At 41.2% G+C, this 20,200-nt stretch overlaps 1 protein-coding gene across 1 annotated transcript in view; it reads left to right on the top strand.

Annotated features, from left to right (window-relative positions):
- The window catches only part of GARS1 (glycyl-tRNA synthetase 1), a 48,692-nt gene extending 36,348 nt beyond the window's left edge, over positions 1-12,344 (top strand). The window contains exons 11-17 of the mRNA XM_081287247.1: positions 337-445; positions 1,865-2,009; positions 4,684-4,769; positions 6,715-6,824; positions 9,468-9,561; positions 10,226-10,416; positions 12,086-12,344. Of these exons, the coding sequence (XP_081143373.1) occupies positions 337-445; positions 1,865-2,009; positions 4,684-4,769; positions 6,715-6,824; positions 9,468-9,561; positions 10,226-10,416; positions 12,086-12,211 (861 nt within the window). The 3' untranslated portion in view covers positions 12,212-12,344. The remainder of the gene's footprint in view (positions 1-336; positions 446-1,864; positions 2,010-4,683; positions 4,770-6,714; positions 6,825-9,467; positions 9,562-10,225; positions 10,417-12,085) is intronic.
- The last annotated feature ends 7,856 nt before the right edge of the window (positions 12,345-20,200 follow it).

Here is a 20,200-nt window from a genome sequence, read left to right as displayed (position 1 = left end):
TACAAATTTGAACCAATTCTATATGTTTTGTCTATGCTTACATTTAATTTTGGTAATTAACTCCTAGAATATATTAGTTTAGCCCATTGTTGAGATAGGGCAATGTAAATCTCTCTGGAAAATAAGACTACTTTGTGTACAATGTTAGTTATACTTTCTAGATTTGTCAGCTCTGTGAATTGTGAAACTGTTCCCATTTCAAAAATTTATAAAATCAAATTGGAGATTCTATGATTGAATATCCTACAATATTTGAAAAGGGCTTATACTGTGCATGCATTTGTGAACAAACTCAATGTAAGCAATACATGTTTTTTATCAATTCTGTTGTTTTAGGGCTGGATTGAGATTGTTGGATGTGCTGATCGTTCCTGTTATGACCTCTCCTGTCATGCACGAGCCACCAAAGTCCCTCTAGTTGCTGAAAAACCTCTAAAAGAACCCATATCCTTTCTGATCACTGCATACTCAGGCTTAAGTGCAAACATCTTGCCAATATGTAAGTTCCAGTCTGTACTTCATTCTGTAGGTGAATGGAGAAGTTTTGGAGTTATAGTAGTATTATGGTTTGGATCTGGAGTGTCCCCCAAAGGCTCATGTGTTGAAGGCAGTGCAGTAATATCATATCCAGAGGTGGGGCGTTTAGGAAATGATTGAATTATGAGGACTCTGACCTCATTAGTGGGTTAACCTATTTGATAGGATAATAATTTTAATGAACTCCTGGGAGGAGGTAGAAACTGTAGGCAGTGGGCATGGTTGGTGGAAGTAGGTCATGTTTTTGGGGACTGTATTTTATCACTGGCCTCTTCACTCTCAGAGCAATGAAGTGAGTCCATGGACGATGGACTGAAACCTCTGAAACTGTGGACCACGATGAACTTCTCCTTTAAATTGTTTATGTCAGGTGTTTTGGTCACAGCAATGAAAAGATGACTAATGTTTGTTTAAACCTGTTAGTTAATCGCCCTCATTGCTTCTTTCCTATTCTCTATACTTGTAGTCTGATATGGGAAGTCAGTATTTGACCTTTAGAAAAAGCACATTCAGAAAAATGCTCTAAATATCTTTCAGAGTGTTGACCCATTTTCTGTTTTGTTTGAGGTTACATTTTTCCATACCTAAATCTGTGGACCCCTACGTAGAGTGCATCTGGTAAATACTTGTTCTGTGAAACGATGATTGCCATTTTATGGTAAATAAAATAATTTGGCTTACATTGTTCGTGTATTAGCAAAATAGAACTTTTCTTTCTTCCTTTGTGTCTTTCTTTTGTATTCAGGATTGAACTCAGTGGTGTTCTACAATTCACAGAAATTGTGAATTTCTCTGAGCTCTGTCCCCAGCCCTTTTTGTTTTATTTTGACACGGGGTCTTGCTAAGCTGCTGAGACTAGTCTTAAACTTGTGATTCTCCTTCCTTAGCCTCCCAAATTGCTGGAATTGCAGTCGTGTGCCACTGTACCTTGCTATAAGTTTTCTTATCAGATGCTGAGGATGTGATCTCTGAACTGGTTTCTTAGGGTGGGTGACGGGAAATAGACCTTGTTGTATTTGGCATTTTAGAAATGAATTAATTGTTACCCAAAGTTTTTGTGTTATGGATTAAATTATATTGCCAATTAGGTATAATATTCCTTTTATCTCAGTATAATTGAAAAATTCTCTATTGGTGGTGTTTACTTATTTTTAAGTGAAGTTTCTTGAAGTGATTTTGGGGATAATTGTTTCATTTTGCACTTAAAATCAGCCTACATAGGATCTATACTAGAGAACTGGTGATGTTTTAAGTTAATGACTGACTTCAAGATCATTTTCCATAGTACTGAGGCAGTGGTTTTTGTGATCCTTGACTGCTCCATACAAAACAGTTAATGTTGTTCAGTTTGAACCCAATAAGGGAGCAGTTGGTAAAGCGTACAAAAAAGATGCAAAGCTGGTGATGGAGTACCTCGCCATCTGTGATGAATGTTACATTACAGAAATGGAGACACTACTGAATGAGAAAGGGTAAGGTTTAAGATGTTCACTTTTCCTTGGACTCCAGTCATATGTCCTCTCTGCCTGGTTCTGAAAATTAGGGTGATGTTAGTTTCACAAGAAATGTTTTGCAGGTAAGTGCTGCTTGTGGCTACATTTAAAGAACTACCTTTGCTAGGATTTTGGCTTTATGGCCTAATAATGATTTGAAATAGATGGTAAAGATCTTTTTCTTTTCTAAAGATTTTCTTAGAGAGGGAGACTTGTCCAAAGTAGTTTCTAAGGAAGGAGTAGAAGTTATAGCTCCTGTCTCAAAAGTAACTGTTCTGTTTTTGGAGAGCTGGAGTTCTTTCTGTGAATTGTTTTAGGCATAAAAATAAAAACAGTAGTGAAGAGTCTAAAGGAATACAGTAAAATCCAACACTAAACAATGTAAAATTTCCAGTGTCTGGCAAGTAATAAAGTTATACACCCAAGAAAGCAGGAAAATATGTCTCAATGAGGAGGAAAAGTCAGTTAAAACATGCAGAAATAACACACATGCTATGATAAATATATAAGGATTTTAAAATAGTTATTGTAAGTACATTTCATGATATAAAGGACATAAAGGGAAACATGAATGTAGTAAATGAGAAATGAAAATATATGTTAAAAAGAACCAAATGGAGCACCAACAGGTAATATCTCAAATGAAAATTGTGCTGGACAGAATTAACAGTAGATTAAACATCAAGAAGAAAGATCATTGAACTTAAAGGCATAGCAACAGAAGGTATTCAGAATAAAGTGTAGAAAATAAGAGACTGAAAAAACATCCTGTGAGACAGTATTAGGCAGTTAATATGTGCAGTTGAGAGTCACAGAGAGATGGAGTATGTAGAAAAAAATATCAGATGAAGCCAGACATGGCAGTGCTTGTCTGTAATCTCAGCAACTGGGGAGGCTGAGGAAGGAGGATCACAAATTTGAGGCCAGCTTTAACAACTTAACAAGACCCTGTCTCAAAAATTAAAAGGGCTGGGGATGTGGTGCACTAGTTAAGCACCCCTGGGTTCAATCTCCAGTACCTTTAAAAAAAAAATAGATGATATGGTAGCAGAAACATTTGTAGTCTCTCATAAGTGCACATTTTTCAGAGTAACTTTGAACATCATTGTATTGTTTTTTGTATAGCCCTCCAGTTAAGAATGGTTTTTGCATTTTCAAAGGGTTTTCTTTAAAAACAAAACAAAAAATACCAAAACCAAATCAGATCAGATCAAAACCCCAACAAAACCCCCCAAAATTAGAAAACACAAGAGATCACAATTTGTGCACCCTTCTCATTTAGGCTAAGTGAAAGAATCCTTACACAAAAGATGGTATGTGAAACTCTAGGAAAGACAAATCCAGCTTAGAATGATGGAATGCAGAAAAGTGAGTGGTTGGTGGGAAGTTGGGAGGACAGATGGGAGAGAAACCCAAGGGAACCTTTGGGGCCTTGGTGGAAGATGAGCATTTGCAAGTTGAAGATAAAATTATCCATTTTAGTAGGAAGATGTTTAAGCATTTCTGTTCTTCTAGAATTAACATCTGTTTATGCTCCATAATCATCAAACCTATAGATATAACACTACTTAGATATCATCCACAACAAGACAGTTTGCTTTTATTGATTCTCAATAATGACCATCTCCTTGCAAATCCTGCCCTTTTAGATAGCTGTTAGCTGTGTAGATAGCTGTTATCTACACGTACACTGTACAGACAGAATACCTGTAACAGTGTCTGCAGTGGAGCCTTTAGTGCATGCATTCACAAACTTTAGACAGAATACTAAAACCACAAGAAATCCCTGAAACTCATGCAGATAAACACGAGATAATCATTGGTAGAAATTAGCAAAATGCAATTGAACCCCAAGAATAAAAGCATTTGTGTGCACTAACTACATAGCTTCAAGGCAACCGCATGAGGGCGCTCTTTCTCAGCACTGAGCTGCTGGAAGGCCAGAGAAATCCAAATTGATCTTAGATGAGTGAGAAATACCTTATAAGCTGAAATACAGGTATTGCTTGAGGTGCTTTATAAAGATGAATTCTTATACCCTGAAACTGAATGGGCATATCTCAGGACATGAACACATGGCAGCCAGTGATTTTTTTGGGGGGTGGGGGGGAATAATACTTTATATTGACATGTGAAACAATTGTTAAACTTCTTTTAAGCAGATCTTCATTAAGTGTCAGTCTATTTTGGAAATGGTGTGGCAGTTTTAAGACTATTTCTGCAAGACGACAAGCTGGTCTATTTCTGCAAGATGACAAACTGGTTCATTTTTAACATTTGTTGACAACAGTAATGAGAACAGTGGTCATTTACTAGCAGGCAGGCACATTTTTGACATATCTCTTATTTTTAAAATGATTTTTTTAAAAAGCTGTTATTTAGCCTTGATCTCAAAACCAGAGGAATTTGTCATTAAGTCACTTGTGGAATTTTTAAAGCTAGTCCAATTTGTGAGCATTTCCTCAGAATCCAGTTTGATGTTATTGTTGAGATAATAATTAGGTATTCCTTATGAAATAATATGGATTTCTGGAGAGTTGACCAGGTTCTATCGTACTTAAAATGAGAACAGTTTAGCAGTCTGAAAAACTTTAAATTGAGGCACGAGGTTGCATATTTTAATTAATATATAAAGTGGTTTTGTTTTTTGCAGGGAATTCACTATTGAAACGGAAGGGAAAACATTTCAGTTAACAAAAGACATGGTCAGTGTGAAGAGATTCCAGAAAACACTACATGGTAAATTTATGAAAATAGTAAAGAGACAAATATAGCTCCTGAATTTTTAAAAAAATGTTATATGACATAATTTTATAGAAATTTTGAAGAGAAAAATTGTGGCATTAGCCACAGCCATAAATTTTGTGACTTTAAGACATTTTTTTTCAACATAATTGTACTCCCATTTAAAAATAATGTATAATACTGCCTTTATACTTCCAATGGCTTGGGGTTCATTTGAAGAATATTTTTGATTAAGTTTCTTTTGTGGGAGTGGTGGGGTTGGGGACTTACTTTAAGGACAGTTTCTCTTGTTTTTTTTAAAAAAAGTTTTTTTAAAAAACTCACATCTGTCACCCTGGGTCATCTTTGGCAAAACAGCTTTTTAAAAGGTTGTTGAAGACAGTGATCTCTCATGCTTTTTTAAAAGCTAAGAAGATTTTATTTGTGTGTTTCTTTTTTAAAGAATAAATTCTATGAATTGGGCAGTGAGTATTTTGGAATTCACATGAAGGATGATGGTGGTTTTTTGAGTGTTTGAAAAACTGCTACTCTGGAAAGAGCAGGCCTCTCTTTTCATGTGTTCATGCCTGCTTTCTTGCCAGGCCTGAGCAAGCAGGTGTGGGAAGAAGCAGGGCTCCTCGTGCCTTGGTGCTTTAGCCATCATCCTGGCAGTTGTTTCAGAGCTGTGGTTCCTTATTAGGCTGCCATGGAAGAGTGGGCAGAAGAATACTGTAATTATAATTATATTTCCAAAATATATTCTCAGTCTTTATCACAGACCAAAGAATATCCTAGTGGGGCACAGTGGCCCACGCCTGTAATCTCAGCGCCTCAGGAGGCTGAGGCAGGAGGACTGTGAGGCTTAGTGGTCAAGCGCCCCTGTGTTCAATCCCCTGTAAACCTGCATCCCCCCACCCCTCACCCCCCGCCAAAAAAAAAAAAAAAAAAAAAAGAGAAAGAAAATCCTCTTTAGAACCCATGAGCTTTTGGTCCTACTTATTATGTCTAAAACATAAACTCCCCATTGTCATAGTCAGGTTAACTTTAAACCTTAATGGTACTTGGTGCTTTCTTTTCAAATAGTAGTAATTATTAATTCATCTCTTGGGTTTACCACAGGTGTGTCTGATCTGTGGGAAGTGCCTCGGGGCCCCATAGAATGTGTTCTTTCCATGGGATGCTTCTCCCTGGGCAGGCTCTCTTCCTTTCAGGGCCTCCTGGGGGAGAACTTGGAGATATAATGCCAGTAATTTGGCTCTGAATGAGTTCTCACTAAGATTACAAGCTTAAAAAGTCAAAGATAGGCCCTGTTATACTGGTTGCATATAATAATTGTTTTTATTAATTTTGTCAGTGATGGTGATGGGTTTTTAATTGTGTCAAAGTCTTAATGAAAACTCTACATTTTTGATGCTTTCTGTAGAGGCAAGGCAGACAATAGAGTCAGATGGTACTTGCTTTCATTTATAGCTTATTAATTGGGGAAGGAATGTTCCTGTCAAGTTTCGTTTTTAATGCTATATGAACAAAGAATTAAATTTTGTGCAAATTTCTTTTACTTCAACTTTTTCCCCCAAGGTGACAATATTCCTACCAGGAAATAGCTTTTTTTTTTTTTTTTTTTTTTTGATGGTACTAAGGATTGAACCCAAGGGCACTCTACCTCTGTATTATATCCCCAGCCCTTTTTATTTTTTTGAGACAGGGTCTTTATCTGATGCCAAAGCTGGCCTCAAGCTTGTGATCCTCCTGCCTTAGTCTCCTGAGTAGTTGGGATTATAGGTGTATGCCAATCTGCCTGTTGGGAAATGGCTTTTATGAATGTTCTGCTTTTTGCCATGATGTAGAGATCAAAATCCATCTAGAGTAGAGATATATGTAGTGCTAAAAATTGTTTAGAGAGGATCCAAAATGCATTATTTGGTATTTGAGAGAATGTTATTGAATTTTTCTTGTACAGTGGAAGAAGTTGTTCCAAGTGTAATCGAACCCTCCTTTGGCCTGGGCAGGATCATGTATACTGTATTAGAACATACCTTCCATGTGCGAGAGGGAGATGAGCAGAGAACGGTAAGCTGTCCTGTATGGTGTGCTCTTCCCTTGGACTGTCAGAAAATAAAACTTATTGAAATACATCAATAAGACAGAAATGATCCATTAGTTATTATTTACTGTCATATGCTAGTGATGTGTGATCTTTGCTTAACTATTTACAAAACAAAGTATGTTCATTCTGAGTTTTAGCATGTGGTTATTCCGGAAGCCATTGTTGTAGTTGCCTGGTGCTCCTAATTCTAAGAACAAATGTGGGTAACTGTATTGCATTGGTGGAGGAAATGGTATTTTCTGGATATACTCATTTTCAGGAAATTGGGAATGATGAGACATCTCACAGAATTGGACAAAACCACCAAACTGTGTCTATATACTTGTAAAGCATTCAAGGGGACCCTTTTGTTACTGTCTAGGGGTGCTGGATTCATTGTCTCTATTCAGCAAAGAATTGAAGAACAGGACACAGAGATAGCAAGCAAGAAGTAGATTTGTTGCAAAAGCGACAGATACAGAGATAAACTTCTCCCAAGAGAAGGAGCCCCAGAGCTGGGAAATCCTGTGGGGGAAATTTGGGCCTGTTTTTTTTATGGTTTCTGGAATTTCTTTCTTATCTCCTCCCTTGTCCACATACTCTTCACTACTATTGATTGGTGCCCCCTTTTCCATGCATCTGTTTTTGTTTTACTATTGGATCCTACGCTTAGGAATACTCGTGTGGAAGTGTCTGTCTGACTGGGTCCCCTGTTTGTGTCCATGCGCAGGAAGTTGACCTCATCAGAACACCCTCTCCATGCTCCTTTGTTCTGCCCCTGCCCCTGACCTCCTCACTCACCATCTTGCCCTGACTGCCTGAGTCCTTCTGTATTTCCCTCACTTTCAAACTGCATCAAATTGTCTGGCATACTTTTGGACTAAATATGTAAATTCCTAGGTTCTATTCCATTGATTTCAATTTTTTTAGGCCTGAGACCCAGGGATCTGTGGGGTTTTGTGTTGTTAAATAAGAATCACATACAATTCCAATGTGTGAGTCTGACAGGCCATAAATCAGGCAATATCTGGGAGATAGCTTTCCTGGTGTTCAGAGTGGAGATAGATGTTTATGAGAAGTCTAATCAGCTCCCGCAAGTTTAGTTTTGGCTCTGATGCTTTTGAGTCATGGCTCCATGCCTTTCACTTTTATCTTCTCATTCTGCCTTACCTCATCTTTCTCACCTCTGCTCTGCTTGCAGAAATTATATTCCTTTAATTTCTAGGGGGAGAGTTTTAGGCAAACTACTCAGAAGTGGCTTAAAAGGAGAGAGTGTATATATTAAGTAAACTGAAAGAAATAGTGTCATTTGCTTGACCATTGTAAAGCTGAGCACGTATATAATGTTGAACCTTAACTCTGGTTCCTTCCAGGGCATTTAACCTTGAGGAATGAACTGGTGAGCTGTAGGTGCCAGTGTTTTAAAAAGGTCTGGCACACTATTGTAATATGTAGCTAATAAAGTTGCTCTTTTAATCTCTGCCCTAAAGTTGCATCTTCATTTCCTGACGTGAAGGAATAGTTCTCATTCATTGGGCAGATACTAAGAACCTGGGCCAGGCAGCAGCCATACAAGTGTAAGCCTTGGTCCTTTTTGAGGAATGATGACATGTGTAACTGAGGTATTCTTTTTAGATGTCAAGTTTGCTTCATGCTTTTCCTGATTATTTTTCTAATAAAAAGGGTTTTAAAATATCTTTTAGCTGTTCCTTTGAATCTAACAATATTTATATAACTGGAGCTTTAAAAGACATTTCAATAGGCATAAATTAGTTGCAGTGTTTTATGAATTGCATAGAGTCCCATATTCTCATGAAGAGAAATTTGATTAGGCTACGGGAAGCCAAAAATGTTTCTAAATTATTAGCACCTAGTCTCATGATCCATTTGCCTATAAATTTGGTATTGAAACATTGCTAGTGAAGTTCAAGAAATTATTTCCTATAAAAGCAGTCCTTCTCTCTCAAATTAAATAGAATTATCACAGGATGGAGGAGGAGAGAGAATTCTAGCATTCTGTGATGTGGGCAGCCTTGTTACTGGAGCACAAAGTTCACTTACAGTGGAATATTGGTCATTGCTTGGCATTAAAGTTTTAAGCTTTAATGCCAAAGGGGCGCCAAATAGGAATCTGTGTCATTCTCTTTTTGCTCTACTGAGGACTGCACCTAGGGGTACTCCAGCACTGACCTGCATCCCTAGACTTTTTAAATTTTTTGAGACAGAGTCTTGCTTATTTGCCTTGACTGGGCTTGAACTTGGTGATCCTCCTACCTTAGCTTCCTGAATTGCTGGGATTACAGGTGTGTGCCACTGCTCCAGAAGCAGTCAGTGCAATGGTCTTGTGAATTAGAGAAAATGGTAGAGATTGGCTTTTCGGTGGAGAAACTAAGGTTCAGAGAGAATTTATCAAGATCACCCAAATTCAAAGCTACCAGTGAATTTTTTTGATTCTGGTTCTCTTGTTTCTCTTTATAACACTGTTTTTCATGCCATGTTTTCTGGCATTTTGATAGTGAAATTATGCTTGGACACCCACTGTGTGTAACATCTTATGGTTTGGGACATTGACATTTAGATATTTATAAACTAATATGTTTGGATTTATTTCTTTTTAAACCTTTCAGTTCTTCAGTTTCCCCGCTGTGGTTGCTCCATTCAAATGCTCCGTCCTTCCACTGAGCCAAAACCAGGAGTTCATGCCATTTGTCAAGGAATTATGTAAGCAAATCCAATTGGGTAATCTCCATGGGAACACCATCAAGTAGACTAGATTTTGGGAAATGTATCATTTATTTCAATAAAAGTATAGATTGAAAAAGCATAAATCTAAGCGATTTAGCTTCTGCTCCTATTTCTAAGAGAATGCTTTTCAAGATGTTTTATTCCAGCATTGAGTGAGTCACAGTAGGACTCAAGAGTCAGATTTAGTGGCTTCTCATGAAGCCCTTCTGCTCTCTTCATCAGGCAGCCTGAGTGAAGAGTAGCAGCTCCAGTGTATCTACTGCCACAGAGCCCATGGCACTGAACTGGACCCAGGTGTCATCTGATGCTGCCCACGTATTTCAGAGTAGGGAGGCAGAAGAATCCCTTAAACTCCTCAGGGCCATGCATATGAAGGTAGTGGAGTCAGGACCTGCCTTCTGGCCTGGTGCCTTGATCAGCCCATAACCCACAGCTGTGTCAGACGTAGATGGGAGGAAACACTTGGACTCCAGCAAGGGGTTTATTCATCTTCTTGAATTTTTCTTTCCTTCATAAGTGGAATTTGTTTCTCTCTTGTCTTGATTCTTTTTACAAGTTTCCTGAGCTTGTAAAAAGCATTTAGATGTGTCAGAACTTACTCCCTCATTTTTTTATAATTTATTTTATTTATTTTGGATAGCGGAAGCCTTGACCAGGAATGGTGTGTCTCATAAAGTCGATGATTCCTCTGGGTCAATTGGGAGGCGCTATGCCAGGACTGATGAGATTGGGGTGGCTTTTGGCATCACCATTGACTTCGATACAGTGAATAAGACGCCTCACACTGCAACGCTGAGGGACCGAGACTCCATGCGGCAGATAAGAGCAGAGGTAATTGGTCTTCTTTCTGGCAGTTTAGTCTTAGGAATGAACACTACTTCCTACTGGTGTGAGTTGGATTTCGATGTATTTATGCTCCCTTTCCTTTTTTTTTTCTTCATAATTTTACTGATAGACTTGTATCAGACAATGCCCAGATCCCCAAATCTTTTTGGCTTAATTATGAAAGTATCCATTAGTACCTCTGTAATATTTTATAGCCATTTAGATTGCTCTGGGCTCATTCTCCAACGATTTGCTTTTATAGTTGTTTGTTTACTAGGTGAGAGAAGTGTGATCCCCAGAAGCTGTTGCCATAGTTTTATTGGCAGGCTTCTGGGGGCTTAGACATTTTTATCTTTATATTTCTGTACATGTGTCTGTATAAGCTTTTCTATGTTAGTCCATCCGAAACAGAGTAATGTTTCAGAATTTTAGTTAATAGAAGGGAACCATGGACTGGGACAAGCACAGAAGGGGAACGAGCATGGTAAGGAAAAGGACAATCAGGCCCACGCCTGTAATACCAGCGGCTCAGGAGGCAGAGGCAGGAGGACCAGAGGAGTTGGCAGAGGAGTTCAAAGCCAACTTCAGCAAAAGTGAAACTGTCTCTAAATAAAAGAAATAACAAAATAGGGCTGGGGATGTGGCTTAGTGGTCGACTTCCCCTGAGTTCAATCCCGGTTACCATCCCTCCACGCCCTCACTCCCTGCAAAAAAAAAAGGGGAAAGGACAAAGTGGCCACTTTAATGGACAACTGCCTGGCTTATAACAAGTTTTTATTTATGTACTCAACTTGATAGAGAATAATGAGGAAAATACAAGACTGCTTTTTTTCCAAAGGAGTTTATGATCTACTTCACATGTCATGGATTCCTAGCTTGTCTTTTTGCAAACAACCAGATTTGGCTACTTAGCACCCGTATTCCCATCTGGCTATGGTTCTCAGAGAGTGGTCCCTGGACCAGCAACATCAGTATGACCTGGGAATGCAGTAGATCAGCAGAATCTCTACCCCCAACCTATTAAATCAGAAACAGGAAGTTGGAGAGGGAGAGAAGAAGGCAGGGGAGGTGTTAACAAGTCCTGTATGTGATTCTGATGGCACTCAAGCTTGAGGACCACTGCTGTGTGGCAGCCAGTGTTCACTTACGCCTGAGGAACAGCAGGCTCGCCTGACTCCCTTCAAACATGGTACTTGGTTGACTCTTCTTAATTATGAGGTCAGATGTTAAGAGCTCCTGTTCTTAGAATTAAATTTAACACACATAAAATATTTTTTTTCTTTTTTCTTTCTTTTTTTTTTTTTTTGTGGTGCTAGGGACTGAACACACAGCCTCAGACATGCATATGAAGTCATTTCAATTGAATGTGGAGATTTAGAATAGCGAGGAAAGCCTTGTGGCAGGATCGAGTTATCTAGGGGAGTTCCTGGGCTTTGTGAGCCCGAGGAAGAGCATGAATCTAGACCTGGGAGAAGAGTGGGTGTGATTAAGTAAAGGACTCAGGGAGATGACAGGAAACATCATGAAGGCCCAGCTTATAAAAGGACCTTGTCATTATATCCACGTTGTTTCAGCTCCATACTATGCACTACCTCCTGATTTCAGGATGGACCCTCCTTTTGAAAATCTAAATAAAGTTGGTTGCTACTTGGACTTCTTTTTCCTTGTCCCCCAGGTCTCTGAACTGCCCAGTGTTGTCCGCGATCTGGCCAATGGTAGCATCACGTGGGTTGATGTGGAGGCCAGGTATCCTCTTTTTGAAGGGCAAGAAACTGGCAAAAAAGAAACAATCGAGGAATGAGAAAAACTTTGGCAACTTTTGACAGCTTGCTCTAAATAAAAAAATAAAATAACTCTTATCACGTCCACTTTACCAAAACAGCAGCATTGTTATTACTCCCAGGAACTGTATTGTTTCCTAGTGATTGCCTGATTTTACCCCCACAATTAAAGTTGAATGAATTCTGAACAGTTTATAATTCATTGGTCTGTGTTTCCACTTTTTCAACAAAGCTACTTCTCCCACCAGACATGCTTATGGCTTAATGTTAGACATGATTAATTTGCTTTAATTTATTGGGATATAATTTACATACCATAGATTTAGCCTGTACTAAGTGTAATTCACTGCTGTTTAATAGATTTACAGAGCTGTGCAACTGCCACCTCAATCCAATTTTAGAACATTGCCACCACTCCAAAAACTCACATGCCCATTTACTATCATTTCCCATTCTAGCCGCAGCTCTGAGGAACCACTAATCTACTTTTTGTGTTTATAGATTGGCCTTTTCTGTTTTTTCTTTTTCCAAGAAAGTGACATGGTGCTAGAGACAAGAGTGTCTTCTGGAAAAGGCTGAAGTGGGGTTAGACAGCAGGAGTTGTGGGTGGGAGGCTGCAGCGTGCCAGTGTTGGCATTGGGGCCCTATGTGTGGGTCATGAGAAGTGGTGAGTTGACAGAAACACCCCCTATTTTGAGGTGTGCTTCATTTTTGGCTTCACTGTAGTCCTGGGAACCGTTGGGCTCCTGATGCTAGAGAAGCACCATCTGTCTTGTCCAACTTAGCACTTCTCAACCATCATTGCATCTTGATTCTGGAAGTTTTTTACTTAGTCTTTAAGGCATTTTACTATTATTGTATTTTTGTACAGAACATTCAGAAGGTATGTTTATTTTTAAGGAAAAAAGTCAAGAGGTTGCAAATTTGAGCAGCTCTGTATTTGCAGAGTTTGAACCTTGTCTAGTAACTAGTATCCTAACTTCCTGCCACAGGTGCTGGGAGGGGAGTGGTGGCCTCCAGAAAGCTTTTCTTTGTTTTGGGTATAAAGAGCAATCAAAGCTGTGATTTCTTAGATGCAAAGTAAGAACAGGATTCTTTCTTGCATCTCATCTCTGGTGATGCCTATCACAGTGCTGCACATAGTAGGTTTTTAGTAAATAGTCCACGGATGAGTCTTTACTTTTGCAGCAATAACTTTTTGATCTAACTCAAGCCTTAGCTAGGCAAATGCTCCATCACTGAGCTACACCCCAGTTCCCAGAGTCTTGAACAAACCTCTGTAGGAAGAAAACTTATTCTTCGTCTATCTGGTGCTTTTATAAACATTCATCATTAAATTAGAAGGAAATGAGATTTTAAGTAAACTGAGTTTTCATTTTCCAGGATTACCTCTCACCTCACATTTCCTGTCATCAAGCTCATAATGGGGCACAGAACCCTGTGTTCTCGTGTGGCAATGGGGTTCTTTGCTTCTCCCATTTTATTTTCTTCCTTTTACAGTAAGTGCCTCCATAATGAAACAATCAGCACAGATTGTTAAGAGCTCTTTAATGGAGAAGATATATTAAATAGTGGAATTGCCTACCTTGGTTCCTAAAGGGATTGGAACCGAAGCTCTCTTCACTTTTCATTGGCAAACACATTTGTCAGGGGTAGACGCTGGGTGTTAGATCTGCAGGCCCACCACACTCTCTTCCTCCTCTAGGGGACAGTGCTTGATTCCTCCCAGGAGAACAAGTCTCCAAGGAGATTTCTATCACCAATGAGGACCATGGGCTGATAGTGGAGCTTCCTGGTTCTGTCTGTACTGTTCCTGTGTGCCTGATTTCAAGCATAGATGAGTGAAGAGCTGTGTTCTTACATTCTAGATGAAGAAGCTGTTTATACACAAGAATGAACACACACACACACACACTTGCACACTTATGCCCAAGCCTAAGATTTTCACCAAGCACAGGTTTGATCCCCTGAGGTCTTTCAAAACTATTTTTGTTTTGTGTCAAACTGGGCTGGTTGAACACAGCTAGGTAAGTAGTATACCTCAAAAGCTACTCTTACTTCTCACTCCCCGCTCCCCCCCCAAAAAAAAAAAAAAATGATGGGGAAGACTCAGATCCTAATTACTTTCTGTGGAATGTATGGAAGTTTTTTTAAGACTTAATTGGACTTGAAGATGTTCAGTCAAATTTCATGTGCAATTATGTCTAGAGAGGAGTGCATATGCCTGGCTCTTGCAGGAATCCAGCACTTTAATATTGTGTAACAGCTCAAACAGCAAATATAGGTGGATATTCCACAAAAGGAACCCATCACCAAATCATATAGAAATGATCTTACTCGTTTCATGAGATGCTACTACAGATATCAAGTGTCCCAAGTACTTTGTGATAAGAACTTGCCAAGTTATTTAAGAAGTCAGTTCATTCTAGACCCTCATTTACTATCTTCTTGCCAGGATAACCTTGGGATCAGGGTAATAGTGGTCTTGTGGAATCTAAAAGGACCAGATGATAAATGTGTAGGCTTAAATATGGCTGCACTGGAGTGAGCCAAGAGAAGACCACCTGTGACTGCCTGGGCAAGGACAGGAAGCTTGGAGAGCCTGGTCATGCTGCACAGCCTGGCACCAGCATTGTTGCTGATAGTGTATGTGTGAGGCAGGTGTTTTTGGCATTTGGCCAACACTAAAATGAAATTTAGTTGAAGATTCGGTAAGTGAATGCGTGAATGATATTGCTACTCCTCAAAATTCCCCTCTTGTTGCCTGTTCAATCAGTCTTGGTTATTGGGCTGCCCGTAAGTGGTAATCATGTTAAGACTATGTGGGTGGAATTAATTTCTTCTCCAGAACTTCAGATGTGATTTAAGGGCTTTGCCAGGTTGGCCTTTGGCCTAACCCTGCTCCCTAAGGGTCTCTTTCTGAGCTAGTGTCATGGTCCTCTCATCTGGTTAGTTTATTATCTTCCTTGAATGTTGAAGGACACACCTTTTTAAACCTGTTAATCTCCTTAAAAGATGTTAGTTAGGTCTGTTTTTTCAACCTTGGCTCTGTGTTAACTAACTTGAGCTTCTGTAATCCCAGCAGCTCAGAGGCTGAGGCGAGAGGATCACAAGTTCAAAGCCAACATCAGCAACTTAACGAGGCCCTAAGCAACTTAGCAAGACACTGTCTCAAAGTTTAAAAAAATATATACAAAAGGACTGGGGATGTGGCTCAGTGATTAAGTGCCCTTGAGTTCAATCCCTGGTACCAAAAAAAAATCACCTGAGCTTTAAAAAATACTTGTTCCTGGGCTCCACCTCTACCCATGTCTCTCTGGGTGGGTCCAAAGCATCATTTTTTTTTTTTAAGTCCCTTAGGAGAGCCACTACTACCATTGTACTAAGGAACTTTCTTGCCGTGGGAAACGCTGGAATTTTCTCTCCTGGCAGAGGTCTTTGAGACTGCAAATTTATAACAACCTTCCATCCAGTGAGACAGTAAAGCAGAGGGGGCGGGGATGATAAGCAGTGGGATTTCCCTGACTGTTAGGGAGTCATGTTCTTGCTGGATGGGGGTTGTGGGGCTGAAGAGCAGAGAGGTACCCTGAGCTCCATGCTGCAAATAGAGCTAGCTGGACTCTAGACCTGCCTTTCCTGTGTCCAGCTGGGGCGGCTACTCTTCATTCTCCAGTCCCAAAGCTAGGCCAGGAGGAGGAGCCCTGTTCTCTCTGGGAGCCCAAGTGCTCTGCCCTTCTTTTCTACCACCTAGAACCTAAAGCAGAAGGGAGCTTTGTAGCGTTATACCTTTGTAGCATTTGTTAGGTCTTAAACTCAACCACCAATAATTGCGCAAAAGCAGTTATGCTAACTAAAACAATTTAGACTGATTAAAACCTTTTTTGGCTCATCCAAACTCACTGTTCGGCATCTGAGTGTGAGTTAATTTACAGATTAAGTAGAATGAAATCATGAGTAAGGAAAAAACTCAAAAGATTTAAAACATTAAGAAAAATTGAGCCCAGACTTGCCATTTTCTGGAAAGGAATTGTGAAACAAGCTTGCCAACGACACACCCCTTCCCTGCTGCATCCAGGCCCTCAGCTCCCTCTGCCCAGAATCAGGCTGCTTCTCCCCACCTTCTCCACCATCACCCTGGGCCCAGCCACCCTCGTCACCCATCTGGTTTATTGTGAAAGACTTGTCTGTCTCCCGGCTTGTGCCCTTGCCCCTTGAAGATCAATCTTCCACACAGCAGTGAGTGAGGTAATCCCATTCTCCCCCCAAATTCGGCGGCTTTTATTTCAAAAATAACACCTCCAGGTTCTGCCCCTCTCCTAGACCCCACAAGGCTCACACAGTCCTCCTTCCTGCTGTTCCAGCACCACCACCCATCATTCCCTCATAACTGCTGATTCTTCAGGACCTCAAGGTTCACTGGGTGAGGCCTCCCCAGAGTTGGACCTTAAGTTTCCACAGAGCCCTGAATTTTCCCTCCCTCCATGCACACCGTGAAATGGGCTGTTTATCTCCTTCCTTTTCTTCTCTAGCACCTAACACTTCATAGCATATGGGATGTCTTTTTAAAACAGAATGTAAGTTGTGATGGATGCCATGGTGCACACCTGTAATCCCAGTGGCTTGGGAGGCTGAGGCAACAGGATCACGAGTTCAAAGCCAGCCTCAGCCAAAGCAAGATGCTAAGTAACTCAGTGAGACTCTGACCCTCAATAAAATACAAAGTAGGTCTGGGGATGTGGCTTAGTGAGCTAGTGCCTCTAAGTTCAATTCCTGGTACACCCCCGCCCCCAGAAAAAAAAAACAAAAAACAAAAAAGTGTAAGTTTCATGAGGACTGAGATTTGGGTCTGTTTTGTGGCTCATGTGACTTTATGAAAGAGATTTCTCCTGCAGGGCCGCTCCCCTGCTTTAATGTCAGAGTTGGCTTAATTCTAAATGCTCCCACACACACATACTCCTGTGCATACACAATCCAACCCTGGGCTAAAAACCCAATTCCCCACTTAGCACAAGACCTGCAGCCACTGAATGGTTAGGTACCAAGGCAGGTTCTCACACTTGGTGTAGTGGAGCCCTTTTTAAAGGAAACAAAAGCTCAACCACCCCACCACCTCTCTCCGCCAGGATACATCAGCAATCTTACAGTAGCACTGCCACCTCATTCCTTAGGTATAAAGACCTTAACATTCAAGTCTGCCTTTTGATGGACACTGTGAAAAACACGTTTTATAACTAGTAAACTATTTTTTAAGGTCATCCTAAAAGTGAAACTACAAAATTAATTTTTTTTAATGTACCTGGGATAGAACTTAGGGACACTCAACTACTGAGCCTCATCCCCAGCCCTACTGTATATTTTATTTAGAGACAGGGTCTTACTGAGTTGCTTAGCGCCTCACTGGCTTTGAACTTGAGATCCTCCTGCTTCAGCCTCCTGAGCCGCTAGGATTACAGGAGTGTGCCACTGTGTCTGGCTAAATTTAAAAATCTTTATAAAACTTGTAGACTCTGAAGAGGTTCTAGGTGAAATAACTAAGACTTAAAGAGTTCCGGGGTTGGGTGAGGCACCCAGAAGATAGCTGATTCCTGGTTATTGGGGCTAGTAGTTCAGGGCTGCACCAGAGGTGGCCCTGTCCCAAGCCCTTCACAGGGTGGTGGGGATATAGCATACAATGAGTGTGGCCAGGAGGAGTGCTTGGCCTGGCCTGGAAGGTAAGGCCATCTAGTGCAGTGGTGCCCCAGGGAGATGAGCACAGTGGGAGACAGCCTAGGGAGCCACTTCTGCGCCTGTCACAGTGGAGTCCACACCTCCTGAGTGCCACTGCAGGTCTGGGATGGGACTCAGAAACCTGCTTGAAGTTCCTTACTGCTTCTCATACAGCAAGGCTTGAACACCAGCAAATTAGGAAATTCTTATTAGCCAAAAGAGAGCATTTAAATATTCTCTTGAGGCCAGGGACTTTTAAACTTGGGTCCATGGTTTCTTAGAGGATTTCTGTAGAAATGGCATGCACTATTTTATATAAGTCTGTATTTTTCTGGCTTCTGGCCATGGGAGGACCTCTTCCTCCAGACTTCTCCTTTACAGGAGTCCCAGTAGCACTGCCACCTCATTCCTTAGGTATAAAGACCTTAACATTCAAGTCTGCAATTTAGGGTTGGGAGGAGGGGTCACCCAGAGTCTGTTTCAATTTGAGGGATGAGATGGATTTGGAAGACACCAGGGCTGGGGTTTCTCATTTGGTTAGGAACTGGGGGAACAATCTCCATAGAGAACATTCTGGAAATTCCCAACTGGGCAAGTGGAAATATGGATTCTTATAAAAAGTATATTGGATTGAGCAGGAAAAATAAAAGGAATAGAGGCCACTGCAGAAGTGCTCATGCCCCCCCCCCCACTGACCTTCCCCCGAAAACTGGAACTTGAGTTGTAAGAAAGAATGATGAGTCTACACTTTTTCTGCCTTGTGGGGTCCAAAGGTATCTCCCTGGAGATTCATGATGCCAGGTTGTTTATTGAGGGTGGACCTCTGGGAACCAGAGGGGACCTTACTTTGCGCCCTGCAGAGATAATTAAGAAGCACAATTAATTACTTTGTTGCATTCACAGCAGAGGTTGAAGGACAGTTTTCTTCCTGGTTGAGAATCCTTAGTTCCTCCCTCTTTGCTTACTCAGTTGCACAACCAGAAGATATTAAGATGGGACTTGGCCTCAGAAGTTTCCTTCTACTTTAATTATCATCCCAAAGTGCAGTAGCTAACATTCAGAATTTCCTGTGGATATGGCCTCCATTTTCATTTATTCAAACAGCATTTGTGGCCCCTACCGTGGGCTCAGATAAATGTGGGGTTTAGGTAGGGTGGTCATAAAATGTGTCATGCAAATCAGGACACCTGAGAGTAAAAGGCGTGCTAGTACCTGCACCAGGACCACAGATATAAACCCAGGCTAGCTGGAGCCACCCATGTCTGGTCCCACCTTTAAGAACTGGTGAGGGACAGCATGTATCCTTTGCCCATAGGAAGTCAGGCTCCAACCAGGCCTGGGGCTCCTCAGGTGAGGTTAGTCTGGGGACACCTGCGGGGGAGTCTGGAGGGTAGGTGGAGGCTCTCATGCTCCCAGATGGTTGTGTGAAGTGAAGAAGAGGGGACACTGGCAACCCAGTGGAGTGGAGGGTGGGGAGGGCGTGGGGGCCAGGTATGGAGCATGACAATGGGTTTTCCCGCATGCGGAGCTAGTAGTCTGTCTTTCTGGCTAGCACTGGAGTCCAGCCTATGGGTTTGTCTAGGTCTGGGTGGGACAATAGGAAGGCCAGTTTATTCAAAGAGCATGTCTAGAGTTCCAGTGGGGGTAGAGCTTTTCCTGTGGGCATAAATGATGGCATGTGTCCCCAGGAATAATTCCGAGAATAATTCCCAGCCTGGCAGTGGAGCTTGAAAAGATTGCTAGAGAAGCCCTCAGAGGGTCCAGGTCTGCTTGGCGCTGGTAGGAAAGCTCCCTGGAAAGAGCCATTTGGCAGAAGTTCCTGGTGGATCCCAAGGTCACCCAGATGATGGGCTCTCCCATCAAACTACAGCCTCTGAGGGCAGGGCCTTAAGGCCTGACTGAAGAAACCCGGAGCAGGGTGGGTGCATGCTTGTAATCCCAGGGACTAGGGGGGGGGCGGGGGGCTGAGGCAGGAGGATTGCAAGTTCTGGCCAGCCTGGGCCTGGTTAACAAGACCCTGTCTCAGTGGTAGAATGGTAGAGTTATAGTGAGTTCAATAATCCCCAGTACCCAGAAAATTTAAGAAATTTAAAAAAAAAAAAGAAAAGAAAAGAAAGAAAGAAAGAAGAGAAAAGAAAGAAAGAAAGAAGAAAATAAAGGAAAAGGAATTCCCAGCAGGAAATCTGAAGGAAACTCATCTCTGCTGAGCGCAGGGCAGCAATGTCAGCCCGCCTTCCGCCCATTCCACCTGCTACACCTGCTAATTAACATCTCTAAGTGGCACAGCCCCCTCTGGAGATTTA

This window comes from Spermophilus citellus, assembly GCF_964194105.1.
Source record: "Spermophilus citellus genome assembly, chromosome: 3".
Classification (NCBI taxonomy): Eukaryota; Metazoa; Chordata; class Mammalia; order Rodentia; family Sciuridae; genus Spermophilus; species Spermophilus citellus.
The sequence above is the reverse complement of the archived record's forward strand: the minus strand, read 5'-3'. Positions and strand labels throughout refer to the sequence as shown.